The 26,730-nt window shown below is 42.9% G+C and overlaps 1 protein-coding gene across 4 annotated transcripts in view; it reads left to right on the top strand.

The window, feature by feature from the left end:
* Positions 1-16,499, top strand: part of LOC106577006 (phosphatidylcholine:ceramide cholinephosphotransferase 1) — a 48,576-nt gene extending 32,077 nt beyond the window's left edge. For all 4 annotated transcript variants that reach the window (XM_082964781.1, XM_082964780.1, XM_014154639.3 and 1 more), the window contains 5 exons: positions 5,379-6,242; positions 6,572-6,689; positions 9,025-9,178; positions 9,678-9,844; positions 9,955-16,499. In XM_082964781.1, the coding sequence (XP_082820907.1) occupies positions 5,629-6,242; positions 6,572-6,689; positions 9,025-9,178; positions 9,678-9,844; positions 9,955-10,131 (1,230 nt within the window). In that variant the 5' untranslated portion in view covers positions 5,379-5,628 and the 3' untranslated portion in view covers positions 10,132-16,499. The remainder of the gene's footprint in view (positions 1-5,378; positions 6,243-6,571; positions 6,690-9,024; positions 9,179-9,677; positions 9,845-9,954) is intronic.
* The last annotated feature ends 10,231 nt before the right edge of the window (positions 16,500-26,730 follow it).

Genomic DNA, 26,730 nt, shown 5'->3' with positions numbered 1-26,730 from the left:
AGACGATGCAATCACACTGCACACTGCCCTAACCCATCTGGACAAGAGGAATACCTATGTAAGAATGCTGTTAAACAGCCACCACTAACATTGAGTGGCTGCTGCCAACATACTGACTCAAATCTCTAGCCACTTTAATAATACAAAATTGGATGTAATAAATGTATCACTAGTCACTTTAAACAATGCCACTTTATATAATGTTTACATACCCTACATTACTCATCTCATATGTATATACTGTACTCTATACCATCTACTGCATCTTGCCTATGCCGTTCGACCATCGCTCATCCATATATTTAAATGTACATATTCATTCCTTTACACTTGTGTGTGTATAAGGTAGTTGTTGTGAAATTGTTAGATTACTTGTTAGATATTTCTGCATGGTCGGAACTAGAAGCACAAGCATTTCTCTACACTCGCATTAACATCTGCTAACCATGTGTATGTGACCAATAAAATTTGATTTGAATAATGGGTGGTTAGATTATTTTTGGGGGGGGTATTGATATTTGTGCGTCAAACTTTCTCACTCATTATTCAGGATTATCCATAATCATGGTAGCATCCACATTCATGTAGAAGTGTTTAGAAACATATTATATTGTTATTTACAATAAAAGTGACCCCAAAAGGGTCATATTAGATTGTGTAGAAAGGCAGGAAATTATCTTTAGATGCCCAAAACATTCTGAGGACCCCCAGACCCTCCACCAGGTTGTCCCTCCACTTCTAAAACCAAAGTTGTACCCCCGAGTTTAATACATTTGTGGTTTTCCCCTCAGCAGCATGGCTAAATTCTGCTCTGGAATTATAACACTGGCTGCCCTGTAAGATAATTCAAGGAGCAAAGGTCCACCGCACGCAGCTGACTCAGTGACGGCAAATCTCTAATCTCTCTCTCTCACACACACACACACACACACACACACACACACACACACACACACACACACACACACACCACCTCTGTGGGTTACCCTTTCCCCTACTTCACTCCTGTCGTGAGTTACCTCTCACACTGTGTCAAAACAGGCTACAGCCAGCCCTTACACAGAGCATTTTATAGCTGTTCATTCTGTCATTCATCGTGGTGGGCTAACCTGTTGTTACGGACATTGTTGGAATGTTAAAATAAGTTGTACTTTTTGCTCATCAGTCTCATCAGAGTTGAAGCCTTGTCAGTTGTATTCATGAAAGCAGGCAGCTGGTGCCTATACACCTGTATCCCAGTCTGTAGGGCGGTTGGCTGAGGTAAGGGTTGAATGGTTCTGTTGGCTGCTTGCCCTGTGACTGGGGTGGGGCCCAGGCTGAACAGAGCACTGCTGAGCACTGACCCTCAGCCTGGCTGATTTATGAGTTCCTCCCTGAGCCTCCAGCCTCCAGAAACACAGCCTTGGCCTCCAGCTGAACCATGGACTCCCTGAAACATAAGCAGGGACACTCTGTGTCCATTGCTGTCAACACTGTTTATAAACACACCCCAGCCAGCAGATGTGGATTGTTTCAGTTTACACTACAGTGGATAAAGTGAGCTGTTGCTGTTGTGCTTTAAGTTAAAGCAATAGAGGCATACCGTTGAGTGGTGGTTACTACAGCTGGAAAAACGGGAAACCGAGAGTAGTGAGGTAATATACTGCTCAAAAAAATAAAGGGAATGCCTAAACAACACATCCTAGATCTGAATGAAAGAAATAATCTTATTAAATACTTTTTTCTTTACATAGTTGAATGTGCTGACAACAAAATCACACAAAAATAATCAATGGAAATCCAATTTATCAACCCATGGAGGTCTGGATTTGGAGTCACACTCAAAATTAAAGTGGAAAACCACACTACAGGCTGATCCAACTTTGATGTAATGTCCTTAAAACAAGTCAAAATGAGGCTCAGTAGTGTGTGTGGCCTCCACGTGCCTGTATGACCTCCCTACAACGCCTGGGCATGCTCCTGATGAGATGGCGGATGGTCTCCTGAGGGATCTCCTCCCAGACCTGGACTAAAGCATCTGCCAACTCCTGGACAGTCTGTGGTGCAACGTGGCGTTGGTGGATGGAGCGAGACATGATGTCCCAGATGTGCTCAATTGGATTCAGGTCTGGGGAACGGGCGGGCCAGTCCATAGCATCAATGCCTTCCTCTTGCAGGAACTGCTGACACACTCCTGCCACATGAGGTCTAGTATTGTCTTGCATTAGGAGGAACCCAGGGCCAACCGCACCAGCATATGGTCTCACAAGGGGTCTGAGGATCTCATCTCGGTACCTAATGGCAGTCAGGCTACCTCTGGCGAACACATGGAGGGCTGTGCGGCCCCCCAAAGAAATGCCACCCCACACCATGACTGACCCACCGCCAAACCGGTCATGCTGGAGGATTTTGCAGGCAGCAGAACGTTCTCCACGGCGTCGCCAGACTCTGTCACGTCTGTCACGTGCTCAGTGTGAACCTGCTTTCATCTGTGAAGAGCACAGGGCGCCAGTGGCGAATTTGCCAATCTTGGTGTTCTCTGGCAAATGCCAAACGTCCTGCACGGTGTTGGGCTGTAAGCACAACCCCCACCTGTGGACGTCGGGCCCTCATACCACCCTCATGGAGTCTGTTTCTGACCGTTTGAGCAGACACATGCACATTTGTGGCCTGCTGGAGGTCATTTTGCAGGGCTCTGGCAGTGCTTCTCCTGCTCCTCCTTGCACAAAGGCGGAGGTAGCGGTCCTGCTGCTGGGTTGTTGCCCTCCTACGGCCTCTTCCACGTCTCCTGATGTACTGGCCTGTCTCCTGGTAGCGCCTCCATGCTCTGGACACTACGCTGACAGACACAGCAAACCTTCTTGCCACAGCTCGCATTGATGTGCCATCCTGGATGAGCTGCACTACCTGAGCCACTTGTGTGGGTTGTAGACTCTGTCTCATGCTACCACTAGAGTGAAAGCACCGCCAGCATTCAAAAGTGACCAAAACATCAGCCAGGAAGCATAGGAACTGAGAAGTTGTCTGTGGTCCCCACCTGCAGAACCACTCCTTTATTGGGGGTGTCTTGCTAATTGCCTATAATTTCCACCTGTTGTCTATTCCATTTGCACAGCAGCATGTGAAATGTATTGTCAATCAGTGTTGCTTCCTAAGTGGACAGTTTGATTTCACAGAAGTGTGATTGACTTGGAGTTACATTGTGTTGTTTAAGTGTTCCCTTTATTTTTTTGAGCAGTGTATTTACAATATGTGCATACCTCACATGTGACCCGTAATAAGACTATGCAATTAATATGTTAACAGTCTATAAAATAACCAAGCAATATTAATGTAGAAGTGTTTGGGGCGGCAGGTAGCCTAGTGGTTAGAGCGTTTGTCCAGTAACTGAAAGGTTGCTAGATCGAATCCCCGAGCTGACAAGGTAAAAATCTGTCATTCTGCCCCTGAACAAGGCAGTTAACCCACTGTTCCTAGGCCGTCATTGTAATTAAGAATTTGTTCTTAACGGACTTGCCTAGTTAAATAAAAATTATCTAACTCCATAAAGATTATTTAGCAATATGCAAGAGTCTATAGATTAGTAAAAGTAATAGAAAGGTCTGAGAATTGTCCATATCAAAGGCAGATATTTAATACCATTGTAAAATGAACAATACATTATACAAGGCATAAAGCTTAAGTTACAAAGCATTAACAAGCTTTACAAGGCCTTATTCTGGGCATGATCAGAGAGGGAGAAAGAGAAGTCATAGCCTTAAAGGCCAGGCTCCAGGAGTCCCAGGGGCAGAGAGCAAAAGAAAGGGGGTATATCTCACCAGCGCAGGTCAGGATCAAAGGGAGGGAGACGATGCATCTGAGAACCCTTTTTATAACAGTTGTTTGGATTCAAAATCTGAGTTGTTGACCAACAGCATTACTGTTGAGTTAACCTCCAATCAGATATCAGACCTACAGGATGTAAAGACAACAGAACCTCTGCTACCCAGTGAGACAGAATGGGGGTTACACCATGCCCAAACCAGATGCGCGGGTGCGTCCGCAAATTGATTTTGTCCCCCCACACCAAACGCGATCACGACACGCAGGTTGAAATATCAAAACAAAATCTTAACCAATTATATTAATTCAGGTTGAAAAGCATTAAACGTTTATGGCAATTTAGCTAGCTAGCTTGCAGTTGCTCACTAATTTGTCCTATTTAGCTAGCTTGCTGTTGCTAGCTAATTTGTCCTGGGATATAAACGTAGAGTTATTTTATCTGAAATGCACAAGGTCCTCTACTCTGACAATTAATCCACACAAAACGGTCAACGGAATCTTTCTAGTCATCTCTCCTCCTTCCAGGCTTTTTCTTCATTGATCTTTATATGGCAATTGGCATCTAACTTTCATAATAAGCTGTATTATCCCGACCAACCTCAGTTTATCTTTCAATCACCCACGTGGGTATAACCAATGAGGAGATGGCACTTGGGTATATGCTTCTATAAACCAATGAGGAGATGGGATAGACCGGACTTGCACCGCGTTCAGCGTCACAAATAAAACTGACTTCTTCTATTTTAGCGCTTGGCAACGCAGACGCTGGTTGGCTCAATGATTTGAATAACATGTATTTGTACATTTATTTTGTGCGAGCGGTGTGGTCAGCATGTTAGAGGGAGAATACAACATTCCTAAAACAACACAAAGGAAATCCTAGCATACAGGTGATAAGAATCACTTTGGGGTCTGGGTCGCCCAACAGTAGCAATCATATTGCTTGGTCTGTAATTTGTTCAGTGGTTTTAGGTGGTAACTGTCTAAAAGATGACTGACTTAGGTTAGTTTTAGGGTATACTGAAGCAAGTCCTGTCACTTCTGCTTATCAAAGTCTTTGATAAATCAGTATACTGTATCAAACTGTAGGGAGATTCCTAACCAGCAATATTTACCTTTTTTTTAGGGCTGTAATATACAGTATGTTGACAGTTTACAATGGGATCTCAATGTCATTGTCTGTTGTGGTTTTACTGGTTTTAATTGGCTGTCAGAATATGATAGTCATAGATATTTCTCAGTGGCTTGGTACATAAAAAGGCTAAAGCCACACAGGATGTGTGTCCTCTGAAAGGATTGTCTACTGTAGAGATCAAAGACGGAAACGTGCTTCTATTGGGTTGTTCCTATGAGTGTTGCTGTTGTAAAAATAGCTTTTGAATGATGTGCGTAATTGATAGCATGTGTTCATCTGAAGGAAATAGAGCTTAACTGGTTTCAGTGTTGATTTCAGTGACCTACCTGTGGTACTAAAGGCCATGTTACAAGCTAATTATCCTTTTCTATAATTCAACGATTGGTCACTGTCTGCTCTAGGTTGAATCTCAAGTCTCAACCCTTTTTCTCTCCTTTCCCAGGAAAGAGACATACGGGAACCCCATTGAAGTAATGAGGTGAAGAAGCACATAGCAGGCTGAAGCAGCTGGCTACTAGCTACCTTCCATACTCTGCTAAGTCTTCCGGGTGTCCCCATCCAATGCTCCTGAAACGCCATGAGCCACAGCTGGGGAGGATTTACTACTCCATAGACTGCCATATCTCCTGCAGCCTTTCCCTCTCTGTCCTCGGGCCCCCCTTGGCCCCTTCCCCCCTTCCCCATTGGCCGAGATGAAGAAGGTGGGGCAGTGGTCGGCGGAGGAGGTGTCCCATTGGCTGAGCGAGGAGGGGATGCAGGAGTACGGCGACTCCCTCCAGCAGGCGGACGGCCCTGCCCTGCTGCGGCTCACCCCGAATGACTTCCTGACCCCGCCCCTCTCACTGGTCTCCTCAGACAACGGGCGGCAGCTCTTGGAACGGCTGGAGACCCTACGGATCGAGCACCACATTGAGGAGCACCAAAAAAACGGCCACGCCAATGGCCATGGGAGGCTGCCCAACGGCACTGCCAAGCCCCTGCGGAAAAGCTCGCTGGGGCTTAATGGCTTCCGGAAGGAGATGGTCCAAATCCCCATCCCCATGTTGGAGGCTGAACGCTCTGGGTTCCCCCAGGAGTGGGGCAAGACAGGCGTAGCGTTCCTCTACGCAGTGTGCTGCTTTGTCACTACCACTGTGGTCATCTCGGTGGTCCATGAGAGGGTGCCGGCCAAGGAGCATACCCCACCGCTGCCCGATAAGTTCTTTGACATTTTTGACCGGGTGGAGTGGGCCTTCTCTATCTGCGAGATCAATGGCATGCTGCTGGTGAGTCTGTGGCTGCTGCAGTGGACCCTGCTCAAGTACAGGTGAGACAACATTAGTGTGATAAGAGTAGACCATGGGGCAGTGTTTACCTGTTTAAATTGTAACCTTCAACTTTGAACTTTATTTTTCTGGGATACCCAATGGCTACATTACAGGCTGACTAAATTGCAATCGTCTGCCAGATCTCACCACGCCTGGATATGCGTTTAACATATCAGCTAACCACATATGATATAGCAATCTGATGCTCGACTTGGCAGTTAATGATGTGGCATGCAACCATAGGTTGATGCAATGCAACATCTGCAATGTAGTCAGCCTGGAATGTGACCGTAGATAACTAACCAATAACCTGTATCTCTGTGTCCAGATCAATAATCATCCGTCGGTTCTTCTTCATTGTGGGTACCCTCTACCTGTACAGATGTGTCACCATGTACATAACAACTCTGCCTGTTCCAGGGATGCACTTCCAATGCTCTCCAAAGGTTTGTTTCCTTCCAAATCCAAGCAACAGTAGGCAGTCAGTTGCTAACACTCACTGTGACCTACCAGCACCCGCATCTATTTCCATCAATGATGTGTCATTGCTGCTATAGTATTCTGATTCTCTGGGCTATTCTTGCATATAAACATTACAGTTGGATATTAAAAACAACACCCCCTAAAGACAAACTCAACAGAAAGAGATCTAGACCTTGTTTTCAGTTTAACGCCCCCCAGTCCTCTTCACAGGACATTGATCACATGAAAAAGATAAAAACCATTCTGTTGCATGTGTACAACTTAAAAGAGCTATTTTTTAAACTGCTCGAGTGCTCATCAGGCATGAGTTTCCTTTCACTGTTTTCGCTTCTCACATCCTAACCCTGTGACTAAAGAGCCAGATGAGGTCAAGTTATACTGAGGTAGCATGTGGTTTAAATGTGACTCATCTTAATACTATATAGTTCCCTATTGAAACTCTTTTGAAGTATCGAAGAATTTAAGTTTACAAAATGGTAGCTCCTCCCACCACAGAACAAAGCGGTGGGTGGGAGTTCAGTGTATAGAAACGTTCCCACTCCCTCTGTTGCCCAAGGCCATTGGGAGGGATGTGTATTGTTCCCTCGTTCCGCCCTCCAACTTTCCTCCCCTCCTCCTCTACTCTATTCCCCTCCCAGCAACAGATGAAGGTCTTTTTATGTACTGTCATGCCCTGGGCCTGGTTTCCTGTTCTAAACCTCTATCTGAATTGGAACAGGCTGTCCTCCATCACACAGACCAACTGTGAAGTGGCTTCCTCTTGTGCTTATTTGTGTGTGTGTGTGTGTGTGTGTGTGTGTGTGTGTGTGTGTGTGGCGCGTGTTTATTTGTGCGTGTGTGTGCATGGGGTTATTTTTGTGTGTGTGTGCCTACCACATGCATGCATGCAATGTAGTGTTGGTTGAGTCACCTGCTGTACCTGATCCACAAAGTTTGTCTTCTGTGTTCCCTATTTGAGTTAAACTGTAGCATACATAATGGAGAACAAAAACCTTAAGAGAGCGCATACAGACATGTGACTAGCTGACTGGACATTAGAGGTCGACCGATTATGATTTTTCGAAGCCGATAACGATTATTGGAGGACCCAAAAAATCCGATACCGATTAATCCGCCGATTTTATATTAAAAAATAATAAAAAAATATGTATTATATATATATTATTAATTTTTTGCCCTTTTTTTTGTAGCTTTTTTTTGTATTTATTTATTTATTTGTAATAATGACAATTACAACAATACTGAATAAACACTTATTTTAACTTAATTATAACATAATAATACACAGAAATACGAGCCTTTGGTCATTAATTTGGTCAAATCCGGAAACATCATATCAAAAACGAAACGTTTATTATTTTAGTGAAATACGGAACCGTTCCATATTTTATCTAACGGGTGGCATCCCTAAGCCTAAATATTCCTGTTACATTGCACAACCTTCAATGTTATGTCATAATTATGTACAATTCTGGCAAATTAATTACGGCCTTTGTTAGGAATAAATGGACTTCACACAGTTCGCAATGAGCCAGGCGGCCCAAACTGCTGTATATACCCTGACTGCTTGCACGGAACGCAAGAGAAGTGACACAAATTCATGTTAGCAGGCAATATTAACTAAATATGCAGGTTTAAAAATATATACTTGTATATTGAATTTAAAGAAAGGCATTGATGTTTATAGTTGGGTACATTGGTGCAACGACAGTGCTTTTTTCGCAAATGCGCTTGTTAAATCATCACCCGTTTGTCGAAGTAGGCTGTGATTCGATGATAAATGAACTGGCACCGCATCGATTATATGCAACACAGGACACGTTAGATAAACTAGTAATATCATCAACCATGTGTAGTTAACTAGTGATTATGTTAAGATTGATAGTTTTTTATAAGATAAGTTTAATGCTAGCTAGCAACTTAACTTGGCTTCTTGCTGCCCTCGCATAACAGGTAGTCAGCCTGCCATGCAGGCTTCTCGTGGAGTGCAATGTAAGGCAGGTGGTTAGAGCGTTGGACTAGTAACTGGAAGGTTGCAAAAACTAATCCCCGAATCCCCCCTGAACAAGGCAGCTAACCCCCATTCCGTTATTGAAAATAAGAATGTGTTCTTAATCTGACTTGCCTAGTTAAATAAAGGTGTAATAAAATACCGATTACCGATTTTGTTATGAAAACTTGAAATCGGCCCTAATTAATCGGCCATTCCGATTAATCGGTCGACCTCTACTGGACATTGTTGAATGATTGACATATTGACACATAAATTGACACATAACGGTATGTGTGTCGTTGCAGCTATTTGGGAACTGGGAGGTTCAGATGAGGAGGATCATAAAGCTGATCGCCGGCGGAGGCCTGTCAATCACCGGCTCCCACACCATGTGTGGAGACTACCTGTACAGCGGCCACACAGTCATTCTAACGCTATCATATCTCTTTATCAAAGAGTGTAAGTATTACATAGACACAACCATGCTAATGCTAACCTATCCCTTTATCAAAGGGTAAAAGTAGGCTACAGGTTTACCGTCATGCTAACACCATCACTTTACTCTATCATTATAAGCTTAGCACTTCTGTCCTTTCACCTTTTCTCTGTTCTCTTCTCTGAGATTACCAGTTGGCTGTTTTCCACTGCTCATACAAAAGGTTTTAGAATTTCAGTAAAGGTTTGCCCAAGCAATAGAGAGATAAGCCGACTTCTTGTGTAAATTCTGTGTTAATAACAGTGGTGTCACATTATGTTGAACTGTACTGTTGTGATGTTAGCCATGTCTTTTATGCTGCAGTGACATCTAGTGGATGGTTGTGGAAGTCTGGTTTGAAAGACTACATAGTTTGCTTTGGAACAATGTGTTAGGTAAATGCATTTCATTGTTGATTATTGAAACAAAATAATGTCTCTCTGTATATTCCATTAACCCTTCCCTGTCTCTCTCTGTTGTCAGATTCCCCTAAGAGGTTTTGGTGGTACCACTGGTTCTGCTGGACTCTGAGTGCAGTAGGCATCTTCTGCATCCTGCTGGCCCATGACCACTATACTGTGGACGTGGTGGTGGCTTATTTCATCACAACACGTCTCTTCTGGTGGTACCACACCATGGCCAACCAGCAGGTGGGGAGCCAACACGCCGGTCTCCATTATCTGATGTTAAATGTGGCTTATTTTAGCTTAAGTGGCATTATTCTACTTGTATTTATTTTCTCTGTTGTGTTTTCATTCAGGCGCTGAAAGAGACGTCCCAGAGTAACCCATTCTCCAGAGTCTGGTGGTTTCGACTGTTCCAGTACTTTGAGGAAAACGTCAAGGGCATTGTCCCTCGAAATTATCAGCTGCCGTGTTCATGGCGATCGTCTCTGTGGAGCCAGGGGGTAAAGTACAGCAAAGTGGACACCCAGTGACCCAGGTTACGTGAGGGGTGGGAGCTGAGCGAGAGACCTCCTGAAGTTGTGATCGTCTGAAGGAGATGGTGTCGTGTTGCCAAGCCAGTGCTGTTCCCTTGACTTGTTGGGCTCATATTAGAAAAATCCCAGTTCTGGCTAGCACTGTGACCATAGTCTTACACTAGCGCTAAAAATAATTTTATTTGGGGAAAGGTTTTTGAAAACTTAGCACACTACTTTGATCATGTCTTTTTTGCTTGAGACACTTTGCAATGTTGCGTTGTCTACAGCAGATCTGGTTGATATTTAAATATTATATTTCAATTATTTTAGTTTTTTTGTTTTGACCGTGGCTGTAACAAGTAGTTTAGACTCTTTTTCTCTGCAAATAATTTGAGAAATTCTGGTCCGATAAGGTCGACCAAGTGCAAATCATGTCACTGAAATGTTTATTTGATAACCAAAATGCCATACGTTGTCTGGGGGAGTTTTAGATGCAAAGCATTTTTTTTATTTTTTAACAAATTACTTTTTTGTCAACTACAACGTGGCAATGGTGCAAAAAAAAATTTTTTTCTAACAATTGCAACTTTATTTTTCAAAACAAATAATGTCCCCAAAAATATTTTTAGATTTTTACCTTTTTCAAGATTGAATGCTGAAAGCAGAAGAATCTGTGGTATTTAGAATTGTTCCAGTGCCTTCCTTAGCTTGATTGTACTATGTGTCTGTGTTCCTCTGCCTCGCGCGTGTCTGTCTGACTGCCCACAAGGTTGGCATGAAGCGGTTCCAAATGATCGTTCAAGTCCTGTTCGCATGAATGTAAGAATAATAATGCCAGCCTTATATGGTAATTAGTCTTCCCAAAACCAAAAACAGTGAGACGAGTGAAATGTCCTGTCTATTTATTTATGTTTTCATATATAATATTTTTTTTCCATAGCCGGTGATGTTATAGCAGTTAATGAAGGACCGTTAAATTGTTTGGTTATGTCCTAATCATTTACTGACCCTTAGCCAGTCTTGACCGTGTTCTAATCTTGTTCCAATCCTATTCCAACCATGTCCTTGCAAGATGGTCCCAGAGGGTTTTCAGTCCTCTAACATGTCATTAAGATTTTAAAGCTCATTGACTTGCTAATAATCTTGTATCAAAGGCTAGTTGCTAACTTTGAAAGAATGATGAAAACCAGGAAACCCTCTGGACCTCAAGGACTGTACTAGAGTTGTGCAGCACACCTACAAGTCTTTGTAAGAGATACTGAATCCCTATTTTGTCAAACAGTGTTCTCGATACAGACCCAGAAAATACATCTTACTGGCTGTTGTAGACTTGGCCAATAGAGCAGTGTGTTCCTGAATGCAGCCTGCCAGAATGTCTTACTGATAAATAGGGCCGGAAGGACACCAGTATCACAATATTTTTTCCATTGCAAAAATGAAAACCCGAAGCAGGCTAACTCTTTGGTCCTTTTAAAAACCTACTGTATGTAAAATAGTGTGCTATAGCTCCTGAGTGGCGCAGCTGTCTAAGGCACTGCATCTCAGTGCTAGAGGCGTCACTACAGACACCCTGGTTCGAATCCAGGCTGTATCACAACCGGCCGTGATTGAGAGTCCCATAGGGCGGCGCACAATTGGCCCAGCGTCGTCTGGGTTTGGCTGGTGTAGGCCGTCATTGTAAATAAGAATTTGTTCATAACTGACTTGCCTAGTTAAATAAAGGTAAATAAAAAAAATAGCTCGGAAAAGAAATAAATGTGACTATAGATGACATCATAATGATGTTTGTTTCTGACATTAGGACTGTTTTCCTAAAGAAGTTAATCCCGCTTCGTGCTTTGTTTCCCTGCCACGATACTGACGAGTATCTTGATACTGGTATCATCCTGGCCCTACTGATAAAGACAAGCTTCTTGTGATTATTTATCTGTCTTATTGACATACATGTTGATCTTAATGCAGTTCAGTGGTGATATGCCATCTTTGAACTTTGTCAAATGTATAGGGCTTTTCAATGTTGACTTGTTTAAAAACAGAAGTTTGAGGCAAAGTTATCTTGAGGCTGAAAGGGGACGTTGGTAGTTACAATCATGTATTGGTACTGTCCTGAATTACATTGGCTGGCAAGTTTGCAATGCCAAAAATACTTTAGTCACAACTACCTACTAAAGAAGCTAACAAATTGTACAAAGCCAATGGGCGAGGGGGCCAAATGCACAGTACTGGGGATCTAATGTACGGACAAATCCACACAACAGACAACGTACTGATTACCATGAATGTGAAAATGGTCTCTAATGATCCTCGATACACTGGTGCATTAAAATGATTTGTGTTACCATTCCAACAGCACAACATGTTTTCTCTGAAGTAGAGCTGGATCGAGTCTTAAGAAATTACCTCAGTTCAGCTGTCTGACTGGAGAGACTGAACTGATGATAACATGACACTTTCTGTTATGAAAATGCAGCATGGCCCAGTATAATAGAACTGAATGGTGAGACAGGACAGGTTAATATAATGGACCTCAATTGTATTTATTCTTTAAAAAGAGGTCTAGCCTCTAATCATTGTTGTACATTTTTATGTCATGATGGGGTTTTTTTGTGTCCTAAAGAGTAGCAGTACTAAATCGATAATGATGACATAATTTGAATGCTGAATTGATGTGCTATTTCTTCTAATGGTGAATGTTTTGACAAATGTTATTTTGCCTCTTAGCTTGAGGAGGCAGCGGTGGTTGTCCTCTAAAGAAAAGGTTGGGACACCTTCGTTCAAGGGGTATAAGGTTGTATGTTTATGGCTATATTAAAAGTACATAAACTTTAATGAGTTTAGCATGTACCCATGTGACAGACACAATGCTGGTCTCATTGACAGCTTCGGCTATGTCAAAAATGTATGAATGTGAATGGCAGATCAGATGTCTCTATATAGGCTTATTGATGTAAACCTCTCTAAAGCCATCTACAGCTGTAACATGAGAGGAGTTTGGGGATATTCGCCTTGAGCCCCTTCAATCCAGACATTTCTCTCTTAAAAAGGAAGCCAGTAGTGGTGGAATGTTTGAACCATTTCTGAAATCCTTCGACGTTAGATGCATTAAGGGCCATATTTTGACTTGAAGTGCACATGCCTAACTTAAACCGGGCAGTGAAAGTCGGAATATGTGCCCTGATAAATATATATACAGTACCAGTCAAAGGTTTGGACACCTACTCATTCAAGGGTTTTTCTTTATTTGTACTATTTTCTACATTGTAGAATAATAGTGAAGACATCAAAACTATGAAATAACACATGGAATCATGTAGTAACCAAAAAAGTGTTAAACAAATCAAAATATATTTGAGATTCTTCAAAGTAGCTAACCTTTCCCTTGATGACAGCTTTGCACACGCTTGGCATTCTCTCAACCAGCTTTATGAGGTAGTCACCTGGAATGCATTTCAATGAACAGGTGTGCCTTGTTAGAAGTTAATTTGTGGGTTTTTGTTTCCTTAATGCATTTGAGCCAATCAGTTGTGTTGTGACAAGGTAGGAGTGGTATACAGAAGATGGCCCTATTCCATATTACGGCAAGAACAGCTCAAATAAGCAAAGAGAAATGACAGTCCATCATTACTTTAAGACATTAAGGTCAATCAATCTGGAAAATGTCAAGAACTTTGAAAGTGCAGTCACAAAAACCATCAAGCGCTATGATGCAACTGACTCTCAAGAGGACCGCCACAGGAAAGGAAGACCCAGAGTTACCTCTGCTGCAGAGGATAAGTTCATTCGAGATACCAGCCTCAGAAATTGCAGCCCAAATAAATGCTTCAGAGTTCAAGTAACAGACACATCTCAACATCAACTGTTCAGAGGAGACTGCGTGAATTATTTTTTTTTATTTCACCTTTATTTAACCAGGTAGGCTAGTTGAGAACAAGTTCTCATTTACAACTGAGACCTGGCCAAGATAAAGCAAAGCAGTGCGACACAAACAACAACACAGAGTTACACATGGAATAAACAAGCGTACAGTCAATAACACAATAGAAAAAAGAAAGTCTATATACAGTATGTGCAAATGGCATGAGGAGGTAAGGCAATAAACAGGCCATAGTAGCGAAGTTATTACAATTTAGCAAATTAACACTGGAGTGGTAGATGTGCAGATGATGATGTGCAAGTAGAAATAGTGGTGTGCAAAAGAGCAGAAAAGTAAATAAAAACAATATGGGGATGAGGTAGGTAGATCAGACGGGCTATTTACAGATGGGCTATGTACAGCTGCAGCGATCGGTTAGCTGCTCAGTTAGCTGATGTTTAAAGTTAGTGAGGGAAATATAAGTATCCAGCTTCAGCCATTTTTTTATTTTTTTTGCAATTCTTTCCAGTCATTGGCAGCAGAGAACCGGAAGGAAATGCGGCCAAAGCAGGTGTTGGCTTTGGGGATGACCAGTGAGAGATACCTGCTGGAGCACATGCTACGGGTGGGAGTTGTTATTTGTGACCAGTGAGCTGAGATAAGGCGGAGCTTTATCTAGCATAGACTTATAGATGACCTGGAGCCGGTGGGTCTGGCGAGGAATAGGTAGCAAGGACAAACCGACAAGAGCATACAGGTCGCAGTAGTGGGTGGTATATGGGGCTTTGGTGACAAAACGGATGGCACTGTGATAGACTGCATCCAGTTTGCTGAGTAGAGTGTTTGTTGGCTATTTTGTAAATGACCGCTGAAGTCGAGGATCTGTAGGATAGTCAGTTTTACGAGGGTATGTTTGGCAGGTTGAGTAAAGGAGGCCGATTTCTAGATTTTATTTTGGATTGGAGATGTTTAATATGAGTCTGGAAGGAGAGTTTACGCTCTAGCCAGACACCTAGGTATTTGTAGTTGTCAACATATTCTAAGTCAGAACCGTCCAGAGTAGTGATGCTAGTCGGGTGGGCGTGTGCAAGCAGCGAACGGTTGAAAAGCATGCACTTAGTTTTACGAGCGTTTAAGAGCAGTTAGAGGCCACGGAAGGAGTGTTCTATGACATTGAAGCTCATTTGGAGGTCCAAAGAAGGGCCAAATGTATACAGAATGGTGTCGTCTGCATAGAGGTGGATCAGGGAATCACCCGAAGCAAGAGAGACATCGTTGATATATACAGAGAAAAGAGTCGGCCCGGGAATTGAACCCTGTGGCACCCCCATAGAGACTGCCAGAGGTCCGGACAACAGGCCCTCTGATTTGACACACTGAACTCTGAAAAGTAGTTGGTGAACCAGGCAAGGCAGTCATTTAAGAAACCAAGGCTGTTGAGTCTGCCGATAAGAATGTGGTGATTGACAGAGTCGAAAGCCTTGGCCATGTCGATGAAGACGGCTGTACAGTACTGTCTTTTATCGATGGCGGTTATGATATCGTTTAGTACCTTGAGCGTGGCTGAGGTGCACCCATGACTAGCTCGGAAACTGGAAACCAGGCCTTTGTGGTTGACTTGCTGCAAAGAAACCATTACTAAAGGGCAGCGATAAGAAGAACAGACTTGCTTGGGCCAAGAAACACGAGCAATGGACATTAGACCGGTGGAAATCTGTCCTTTGGTCTTATGAGTCCAAATATGAGATGTTTGGTTCCAAAAATACAGGTCTCCGCATGTGTGGTTCCCACTGTGAAGCATGGAGGAGGAGGTGTGATAGTGTGGGGGTGCATTGCTGGTGACACTGTCTGTGATTTATTTAGAATTCCAGGCACACTTAACCAGCATGGCTACCACAGCATTCTGCAGCGATACGCCATCCCATCTGGTTTGTGCTTAGGCTGTGTTAGGGCTATTTGACCAAGAAGGAGTATGATGGAGTGCTGCATTAGATGACCTCAGCATATGTGGGAACTCCTTCAAGACTGTTGGAAAATCATTTTCAAGTGAAGCTGGTTGAGAGAATGCCAAGAGTGTGCAAAGCTGTCATCAAGGCAAACGGTGGCTACTTTGAAGAATCTCAAATATAAAATATATTTTGATTTGTTTAACACTTTTTTTTTTGGGGGTTACTACATGATTCCATATGTGTTATTTCAATGTAGAAAATAGTCAAAATAAACAAAAACCTTTGAGTACTGTAGGTGTGTCCAAACGTTTGACTGGTACTGTATATAACACTTTTTTTGTCTCCTGGCCATAGTTTGGGAGAGAAGTTAGTCCATGGTTGCAAACTAAGCTGGAAAAAACATTTTTATTTTAGAATAATGACAGCTAACGTAATTATGTATGTTTAATTTGTGTGAATCAACATTACAATTTTTCATGTGTTTTTTTTGTGTATACCAGATGGCTGTAAGCTAGAATAAATGAATAGGACAGAGAGTTATATCTGGGAGGCTTTCAAATAAAACAATTTATTATTCAGCATTTTAGCAGTGTCCTCTGTCCATGATTGGAAGCTGTGGCTAGACGGAACCCAAGATTGCTGTGGTCTTATGTCCCACCCGGACGAAGCACAGAGGTTCATAAACATTTTCACTCTGGGGCCCCCTTCAACATGGTGTAACACAGAGGATCATCCCCCCCCCCCCGTGTGTATATACACCACGTCTATTTCTATAGGCACAGGCACTGTTCACACCCCTCTTGTTGGCAAGGAGAACATTTTGCAGGTTTTAATCTTATTTCCTGCAATTCTATACATTTTGCCATGTCTATTGTGCATGCATTCATGTGATATTTGAGTGACTCAAACATTACAACCAGATCTATGGGATAAAAAAAAGCTAGCAAAAAATTGTTAGCTGACATGGGCTAGTTGATCTGGACATTTCTTAGAAATTATAAATAGTTCTCCTCTAAGGTATGCAATGACATGACAAGAGAAAAACTGATGACTCACTACCCAAATTCGAAATTGCATCTTGTGCAATCTACTATTACAACTTTCAAGAGTAATTTGGTGTTTTGTTGATGGTGGTAGAAAACGCTGTCAGACGCTGCTCCAGTATCTCCTGTAAGTGTTCAATTGCGTTGATATCTGGTGACAGACGGCCACGGCATATGGTTTACATTGTTTTCATGCTCATCAAACCGTTTAGTGACCACTAGAGCCCTGAGGATGAGGGCATTGTCATCCTATTAGGGCATGGCCATGGTTCTACATTGGGGCATTGTCATCCTATTAGGGCATGGCCATGGCCTACATTCTAGATGATGGGGAGTTTGCATAACCTCCAGTGTAATTCTAATGGCTTGTGAAAAGCTGGAGAACCCTGAAGTTTTATTCACTGGATGAAAGAAGCTGCAGATTATATTTATCTCAAGTGCTGGGTCCTCGGCTCACTCAACTATTTACTGGCAGTCTGGAAAGATTGTGCTGGCCAGCCAAGCCTGACTCCCACACACTACTACACAGACTTACTTCAATAATTAGGCCAGAGTGATCATGGTCTCTGGGAGGGTTGGAGAGTGAATCTACTTTAGAATGAAGGCTTGTACATTCACTCTTCTGTGTGTGCTCTATTTACTATGAACCCTATCATTAAGTTTGGGGCCCTGGGTCTGAAACTCGTCCTGTGCAACTGGGTCCTGGACTTCCTGACGGGCCACCCCCAGGTGGTGAAGGTAGGAAACAACACCTCCACTTCGCTGATCCTCAACACAGGGACCCCACAAGCGTGCGTGGTCAACCCCCTCCTGTACTCCCTGTTCACCCATGACTGCGTGGCCAAGCACGCCTCCATCTCAATCATCAAGTTTGCAGACAACACAACAGTAGTAGGCCTGATTACCAACAATGATGAGACAGCCTACAGGTAGGAGGTGAGTGCCCTGGTGGAGTGATGCCAGGAAAATAAACCTCTCCCTCAACGTCAACAAAATGAAGGAGCTGATAGTGAACTTCAGGAAACAGCAGAGGGCGCACGCCTCTATCCACATCGACGGGACCGTAGTGGAGCAGGTGGAAAGCTTCAAGTTCCTCGGCGTACACATCACTGACAATCTGAAATGGTCCACACAGACAGTGTGGTGAATAAGGCGCAACAGCGCCTCTTCAACCTCAGGAGGCTGAAGAAATTTGGCTTAGCCCCTAAGACCCTCAAAAAACTTTTACTGATGCACAATTGTGAGAATCCTGTAGGGCTGTATCACTGCCTGGTACGGCAACTGCACATCCCGCAACCGCAAGGCTCTCCAGAGGGAGGTACGTTCTTCCCAACGCATCACCGGGGGCAAACTACCTGCCCTCTAGGATACCTACAGCACCCAATGTCACAGGAAGGCAAAAAAGATTATCAAGGACATCAACCACCCGAGCCACTGCCTGTTCACCCCGCTATCATCCAGAAGGGGAGGTCAGTACAGGTGCATCAAAGCTGGGACAGAGTGACTGAAAAACAGCTTCTATCTCAAGGCCATCAGACTGTTAAAAAGCCATCACTATCTGGCTACCACCCGGTTACTCAACCCTGCACCTTAGAGGCTGCTGCTCTATATACATAGACATGGAATCACCTGTCACTTTAGTAATGGAACACTAATCACTTTAATAATGTTTACATACTGCTTTACTCATTTCATATGTATATACTGTATTCTATTCTACTGAATTTTAGTCAATGTCACTCTGACATTGCTCATCCTAATATTTATTTATTTCTTAATTCCATTATTTTACTTTTAGATTGGTGTGTATTGTTATGAATTGTTATATACTACTGCACTGTTGGAGCTAGAAACACAAGCATTTTGCTACACCCACAATAAAATCTGCTAAATATGTGTATGTGACTAAAACAATTTGATTTGATTTGATATAAGCTGATCTATAGAGAGAAACTGTCCACAAGGACATTGTGTCTTTTCTGGCATGGGGCACTTTGCAGAATGGATCAGTCTGTCTTCCAATCTGGCCACTCTACGGTCCTCTGCCATCATGTCTTCTACCAACATTTAACCATCCCAAGGCTATGCTGTATGCACTCATAGTTGCAAATCATCTTGAATAATACAAATATTACTTAAAAGTGCTCTGTAACACAGTGCTACAATCACAATATGATCAACATGTGTCACAAATGAACTACTGGTGTGTACAATTACATGACCAGAACCTGACCCTGTGACACTATCATGGCCAGAATAAACCAATACTAAAACAGCCTAGATGAAGCCATTACACTGTGATGTCAGCTCTGCCGTTCCTTTCACCAAGATGCTGCCAAGGCAAACATCACTCTGCTGGAGGAGTTCACAAAGCCATTCTATTCCAAGTAGAAGTGCATTCTCAAAACATAATACCAAACTTAGTCTGGGAGCACGTTCTTGGAGAGCAAATGGAGAACGAGATTTATTTATGGGTGACTGGAAAGAAGGTATCATGGGAAAATAGGATTTGTGGGTCCAAACCTCCATGGGGATATTCTTATTCTTTTACTGTATGTGTCTCTGTAGTCTAGAGCAGGGATGGGCAACTTAATGGGGGTAATGCAACTTGTGTACTCTACTATTCTAACTCTCAACAGTAAATTGAGACCTGACTGAGCCCCCCCCCCCCCCCCAATAAATAAACAAATAATATATATACTCACTACATGACCAAAAGTATGTGGACATTCTGGGAAGGCTTTCCACTAGATGTTGGAACGTTGCTGCAGGAACTTAGTGAGGTCGGCCACTGATGTTGGGCGATTAGGCCTGGCTCGCAGTCGGTTTTCCAATTCATACCAAAGGTGTTCGATGGGGTTGAGGTCAGGGCTCTGTGCAGGCCAGTCAAGTTCTTCCACACCAATCTTGACAACCCATTTCTGTATGGACATTGCTATGTGCACGGGAGCATTGACATGGGGAAACAGGAAAGGGCCTTCCCCAAACTGTTGCAACAAAGTTGTAAAGCACGGAATCGTCTAGAATGCCAATGTATGCTGTAGCCAGAACCATGAAAAACAGATGGTGAAGCGTGATTCATCACTCCAGAGAACACGTTTTCATTGCTTCAGAGTCCAATGGCAGCGAGCTTTACACCACTCCAGCCGATGCTTGCCATTGCGCATGGTGATCTTAGGCTTGTGTGCGGCTGCTCGGCCATGGAAACCCATTTCATGAAGCTCCCGACAAACAGTTATTGTGCTGACGTTGCTTCCAGAGGCAGTTTGTAACTCGGTAGTGAGTGTTGCAACAAGGACAGATGATTTTTACTCCGTGCTTCAGCACTCGGAGGTCCCGTTCTCTGAGCTTGTGTGGCCTACCACTTCACAACTGAGCCATTGTTGCTCCTAGACATTTCCACTTCAAATCTATTTATAAAGCCCTTCTTACATCAGCTGATATCTCAAAGTGCTGTACAGAAACCCAGCCTAAAACCCCAACAGCAAGCAATGCAGGTGTAGAAGCACGGTGGCTAGGAAAAACTCCCTAGAAAGGCCAAAACCTAGGAAGAAACCTAGAGAGGAACCAGGCTATGAGGGGTGGCCAGTCCTCTTCTGGCTGTGCCGGGTGGAGATTATAACAGAACATGGCCTTCACAGTAACAGCACTTACAGTTGACCAGGGCAGCTCTAGCAAGGCAGAAATTTGAGGAACTGACTTGTTGGAAAGGTGGCATCCTATGACAGTGCCATGTTGAAGGCCACTGAGCTCTTAAGTAAGGCCATTCTACTGCCAATGTTTTTCAATGGAGATTGCATGGCTGTGTGCTTGATTTTATACACCAAATAGCCAAATCAATTTATTTTGAGGGGTGTCCACATACTTTTGTATAAATAGTGTATAAATTAATAATCATCCGCATATGTCACTTATGCCTGGAGAGAGTAAGTAGAAAGTCTTATAGTAGAGACACTTTTACCTTGTAGATTCTCAGCATCAGTGAAACTAAACATGCTCCTGTCCTCCACAATCTTATGGTGCCAAGGAAAGTGACTTCCTCCATATATCATCCTTTACCCAGAAGGCTACTTTCATCTTCAGCTCTGGGTTTCATCTCTGGCTGTTAGCAGGTTTCTTTTGGTTGGGGGAGGGTGGAAATGGGAAATGTTTGTGACCGTGTCTGAGCAGATGTCAGAATGTCTGTCTGGTCTCCATTGACGCCTGTCAGAGCGTGTTTGTCAGAGTGTCACCTAGATAATGCAGCTTAGTCTATAATGAAATGCTCTCTAACTCAATGCGTCATAGTAGCTGTAGCTGGCTGCTCTTCTTCACAGTCATATGGATTATTGTGGCGACTACAATTGACACATCTGTCTCATGCTGTATGTACTGTATGTACTGTATATAATGGACAGTTTGATTAATGATCTAGTTTAGTTAGCTAAGTGTTCAATCCGCAGTGGCTCTCAACATGTGGTCTCAGACCCAGACATTGGCCCTTAGGCAGTTCCAAGAGATCCATGATTTAAAAAAAATGTGCAAAGCTGTCATCAAGGCAAAGGGTGGCTACTTTGAATAATCTCAAATATAAAATATATTTGTTCAACATTTTTTTGGTTACTGATAGAGAGTAGTTGCAATTGCTCTCTATGACATTTACTGACAGTGATTGCTTGCAATGCTTTGAGGTTTAGACTTTGACTCATAAACTAGACTGACTATCCTCCTGAGGCGGGCAGATTCACACTCTCACTCACTCACTCACTCACTCACTCACTCACTCACTCACTCACTCACTCACTCACTCACTCACTCACTCACTCACTCTCTCTCATTCTCTCTCTCTCTCATTCTCTCTCTCTCTCATTCTCTCTCTCTTACACACACACACACACACACATACATAAAGAAGACGCCATGTCTCCAACTGCTCTCATCATCTTTATCACACACTACCTCAGGCCGGAAAACATCACTCTTGTTTTTAGGATGAGGATAAAAACATGAGGAGCAGAACACAGTGTGACTTCTCATCACAGATCACATTATGCAGGATTTGTCTGTATTTCAGGTTATTTTATTCATATTTTTCTTTAGTACTATCTCTCCCCACCTGTCCTCTCCCCAAGTTTCTCCCCACCTGGCTCTCTGTTTCTCTGGCACCTCTATCTGTTTCTATCTCTTCCCTATCTTTATCTCTTCTCCTGTCTTACATTTTCTATCTTGCTTCCCAGTCCTTGTCCTTCTCCCTCTACTTCTCCTGGCCTTCCTCTGACTCCCTTAATTTCCCCCTGTCTATAAATCACCCTCTCTCTCTCTCTCTCTCTCTCTTTCTCTCATTGTACTGTATGTTAAATACTATCAGTCTCACAGTCTTATCCCTCTCTCTTCAAATATTGAAGAAATTTCAGTTAACTATCACATTTTCCCCTTTGTATTTTCTGGCATGTATATAACTGCTACCAGTTAGAAGTGGTAGTAAATGCAGAGGGGAAAAAGTTAACCCTGGGTAGTTAACTTCTGGGTTGTTGACACCATGCAGGTGGTGGCCTGCTGAGTGTCAAGCTAACGCAGGAATGTGGATACCCTCTGGGCATGGGATAGCTGAGATCAACTTCACAGCCTGGGACAGGAAGGGGGATAGGGAAGAGTTACTAAAACACAGTGTTTACTTTACATACATCCACACTTGGCACAGGACCGAGACAAAAAAGGACAACTAAAATAAATATTGTAATGTCTATTCCCGTTCACTATTTCCAGGCCCAACAACTGATGTTCAATTCAGCTTTCAGCAATGTAAACACAACATTTCGATGTGCAAACACAATGTTTCGACAGACGTATTTGTAAGAGAACTAGCCCATATAACCCATCACACATACAGTAAATACAGTCCACCTGTACTGTCCCTGCAGAAGTCCACGCTGAAATAAGTTCACTGGGGACAGAGAAACATTAGAGCAAAGCTATGGCCTCTGTTCAGCAGTAGAAAAGAGGTACACGTAAGCGCCTGGGTTGTAGCTACAGACGGGTTGAAGAGACGGGGTTCACTTTAGCAGAGGTTGGAGGTCAGTGAAAGACTCTCCCCCACATACAAGTCCTTCCCAGCAGCAGCAGGGGCCTTCTGATTTACGTCTGTCCCTTAGACTGCCTGCGTCTATCTTTAGTCAGGCAGAATTTTATGAGAGTGTTTAAGTGAAGGCCTGCTGTGGCAGAGATGGCAAGCAGGCCTGACCCCAGCCGCTCGCAACAGGGCCTCTGCCGTGACTGACGTAATTTCCTACCTTTGCATAAACATACCCGGGATGCCTGCTTCTTAACAGTGTCATGGTGGGCATGTTTGGCTGGTCGGAGGGAGGCGTGCTCGGAATGAAAGGTGACCAACAGAGATAGGCATGCGCTGGAGTGGAACAGAACTACTTTCATTAGTCTTATGTTTTGAAATGCAATATTTCTTCCTGCTTTTGCAAGAATACCTGCAATTGACTACAACTGAAATGAAATTCCGCCTACTGCAACCCAGGTGTTCAGTGATCATGTTGTGTACTCCACGTATACAGTGTTTATCTTCCACAATCTTCAACAGAGATTCCTCCATCAACCATCGCATACACACAGAACACAGCATGGTACCTAATGCTCCATGAGTCACCCGGTGTGTTTACGTCCCTATTACGTAAGAGCATCTCTGGAGAAGAGAAGTATTCCCCACCAGTGTTGCCACATGTTGCCTTCTCCCAGTAAAATACACAGCAACTTCTCTTCCCTGACAGCTTCGTTCTCTGAGACTAAAACAGTATGGTATGGGTGGTGACCTTTTCAAACGGCTGCTTACCCTACCCAGACAAATGTTTACACACACACACGCACGCGCGCACACACACACACTCTGTCTGTCCACCCCATCAGTCTGTATGAGAATCCAATATTACATTGGGTTTCCTGAAGCAGCCAAACAGAACAACCAACAAAGTATTCAGATAGAACAGAAATAGTAATAGTAAAATCATAGAATTAGGACAACACATTTCGATAAATAAATTCCCATATATTAGCCCAACAGTGCAGTCATAAAGGTCTGCTACATATCCATTTAAGAGTGCTGTTTTTGAGAGAACAACTTAGCAGAAGCAGATGGACAAAGACCAATATTAGGACCATAGATAGAGCAGTTGAAGAATAGAGCTATTTCAAAACACTGCTTTTACGACAGCATGGAAAATATGGTGAAAAAGCATGTTGGAGTACAGTAAAAAGTACCCTGAAAGGACACTGAAACCAAATGATTGTCCTGAAGAAACCTAGTAAATTAGCTTGAAAAGGACACAGAACGATGAACGTCCTTCCACCCCTATCAACAACATGGATATACTGGAGTGCCCTAAATGAATGCACCGGACATTTGCCAGTGGGCTGAAGGGTACAGTTAGGATCTAATCTATGATTGATTGATCTACGATGCCCAAGGCACTGTTCCAGTCATGACCCTGTCACCCAGAACCAGATCATATCCACCATATCAAGCCTATTGACACAGCTTTACCACACGTAGTGAAGGCTGAATGTCTGTAAAGATGTGCCCTTCAAGCCAAGAGCATTTCTCCTGTGGCCAAGGTCTCAAGCATGTCACAAAATTATCTCTTGCACAGCATATCAAAAGGTACTGCTCTTCAAAGCATAGACTATTTCAGTGCAATTCATTTGAAGTACTTTCTCCTCACTTTGAAAACGAAAACATTAGGGATTGGAATTCTAATTTAAATTTAAAAGTGATGAGCAAAGATGTCTATGTCTGTGGTAGTAGTTGGAAAGCAGCCTACCTTTCCTGTCACTTGCATTACTTTTGAGCCACCCAGACTCTATGGACTTGGGAAGGAGAGTAGGAAAACAGGGGCATAATACTATGAACTCCACTTGCAAATGATGGATCCCCTGGCACTATTTTTAACTCAGAATATTAACAAAACATTCCCCCTGCAGCCCAAGTCGCGCTTTGAATGAAAAAGAAACAGAATGACACTGCAGTGTACCATTGCCCTGATAGAGCCGTGTCAGACAGTTTGGGACAGGTAGGAAAAGCAATTGAGGAATAATTGGAGAAGCAGGGCCCAAAATAATCCTGTTTCAACTCAGCGGACACAGAGAGGAAACTCTCGCCTCTCCTCAAAAAGAAGATGATATGTGAATAACTTGGGGCTGAGTGGAGAGGATGACAGTGCAGAATCAGACTGATGAGGCTGCCACTTCATATTACCCCTCTAAGGTTACGCTGAAGAACCCTATGTCCTCATCAGAGGACAGCACCATAGGACTGACTACATACAGCAGTGTCTATTTTTGGTATGAGAATCGAAGTTACAGACTTTACTTCACTTCTTACTGTAATATTCGCAAATGCCTCCCAAACATGATGTTTTTAAGCAGCTAATTGGTAGAGCGGTCATAACATTGTGTTGCAGTGATGTGAGGTCGGTGGCTGTGTAAGCATGGGCTATTATCAAAGCCAGATTTACTCACGAATAAACCTTGATGAAGCCCAATTTCACCATACAACAGATAGGTCCAACAATCAGAGTGACATAGACTACTAACTGAAACGGACAAAAAAATAATTGTGAATGTAAATACCAATGTAGACTAGATACACATTAGCCTTTGATGGAGGCATATATCATATAATCTGACAAAATGACACACTGCTCAACTCGGCTCAGCCATAGACCAATGCAGCATCCACAGCTACGCCAATAGGTGGCACTAAAAGACCAAAATGTAAATAATTCGCAACGCAAACGCCATAGGCTTTACAATAGATTTACAATTCTTCCAATGCACAAACACACACACACACATAATAACATTATTATGTGAAATATCATTACACAAACATATATAACAAAGAGGTTTTCGAACTGTCCATATCAACAATCGAAATGACTGAAAAATGCAGTTCAAAACGTCAAAAAAAGTGTCTCATCAAAATGAAATTCTAGCTTGGTAAATCAAAAGCATTCAATGGGTTGTTGTCTATTCCCATGATTCAAAAGTAGCCTAACTCGCAAATTGCTAAGGAAAATGCATTTAGGCCTAACTTTACTTGTAAATTAAGTCAATTTGTCTGTCCTTCCCTCTCGGTGAAAGCGTTGTAGAAGTCACAGCAGAACCCCATGTCCATTACTGTATTCTGCATGCACACAGCAGGGCAGCCATGCACATAGAATGGTTGTAGTGCAGATAGGCACATTCATCTTGTGTAAGCCAAGGCTAGGGCCTGCATTGAGGGACAGAAGAAGCCCCTATCCCACTACGTTCACAAAGCAAATGTAAATGTGTGCTAAATTGTACAAATTGTAAGCAAAAGATGTACTATCTTGATTAAGAAAGCCATATCAAGCTACTTGTTAAGCTCTATCTCTGACTCTGCTGGTGATCCTACATTTTATAAAACAGTAAATGCACTGAAGAGTACAAATTCTTCTTCTGCCCTGCCTAAGCAAGTTCTGTCTGACTCTGGCATCATAACTGAGAAGAATGGGATAAGAGATGCTTTTAACTATCGTTTTATCTCGGCAGGAATTTTATTTGAGAGAAACGGTGGTGTAGTTGACCCTGGTAAGTCAATCGACTGCTCTTGCCTATGCCAGCCTCTAGCTGACTCGAGGGTTAACCTGTCAACTTCTAGTGAATTTTAGTTTTTGTTTCAACAATTTGCTATCTGTGATGTGCTAGATGCCTTGCTTAAGATTGATGTAAAAAACAAAAAATCCACTGGAGCTGTTGCTTG

Source organism: Salmo salar, chromosome 18 (assembly GCF_965601325.2).
Source record: "Salmo salar chromosome 18, fSalSal1, whole genome shotgun sequence".
NCBI lineage: Eukaryota > Metazoa > Chordata > Actinopteri > Salmoniformes > Salmonidae > Salmo > Salmo salar.
The sequence above is the reverse complement of the archived record's forward strand: the minus strand, read 5'-3'. Positions and strand labels throughout refer to the sequence as shown.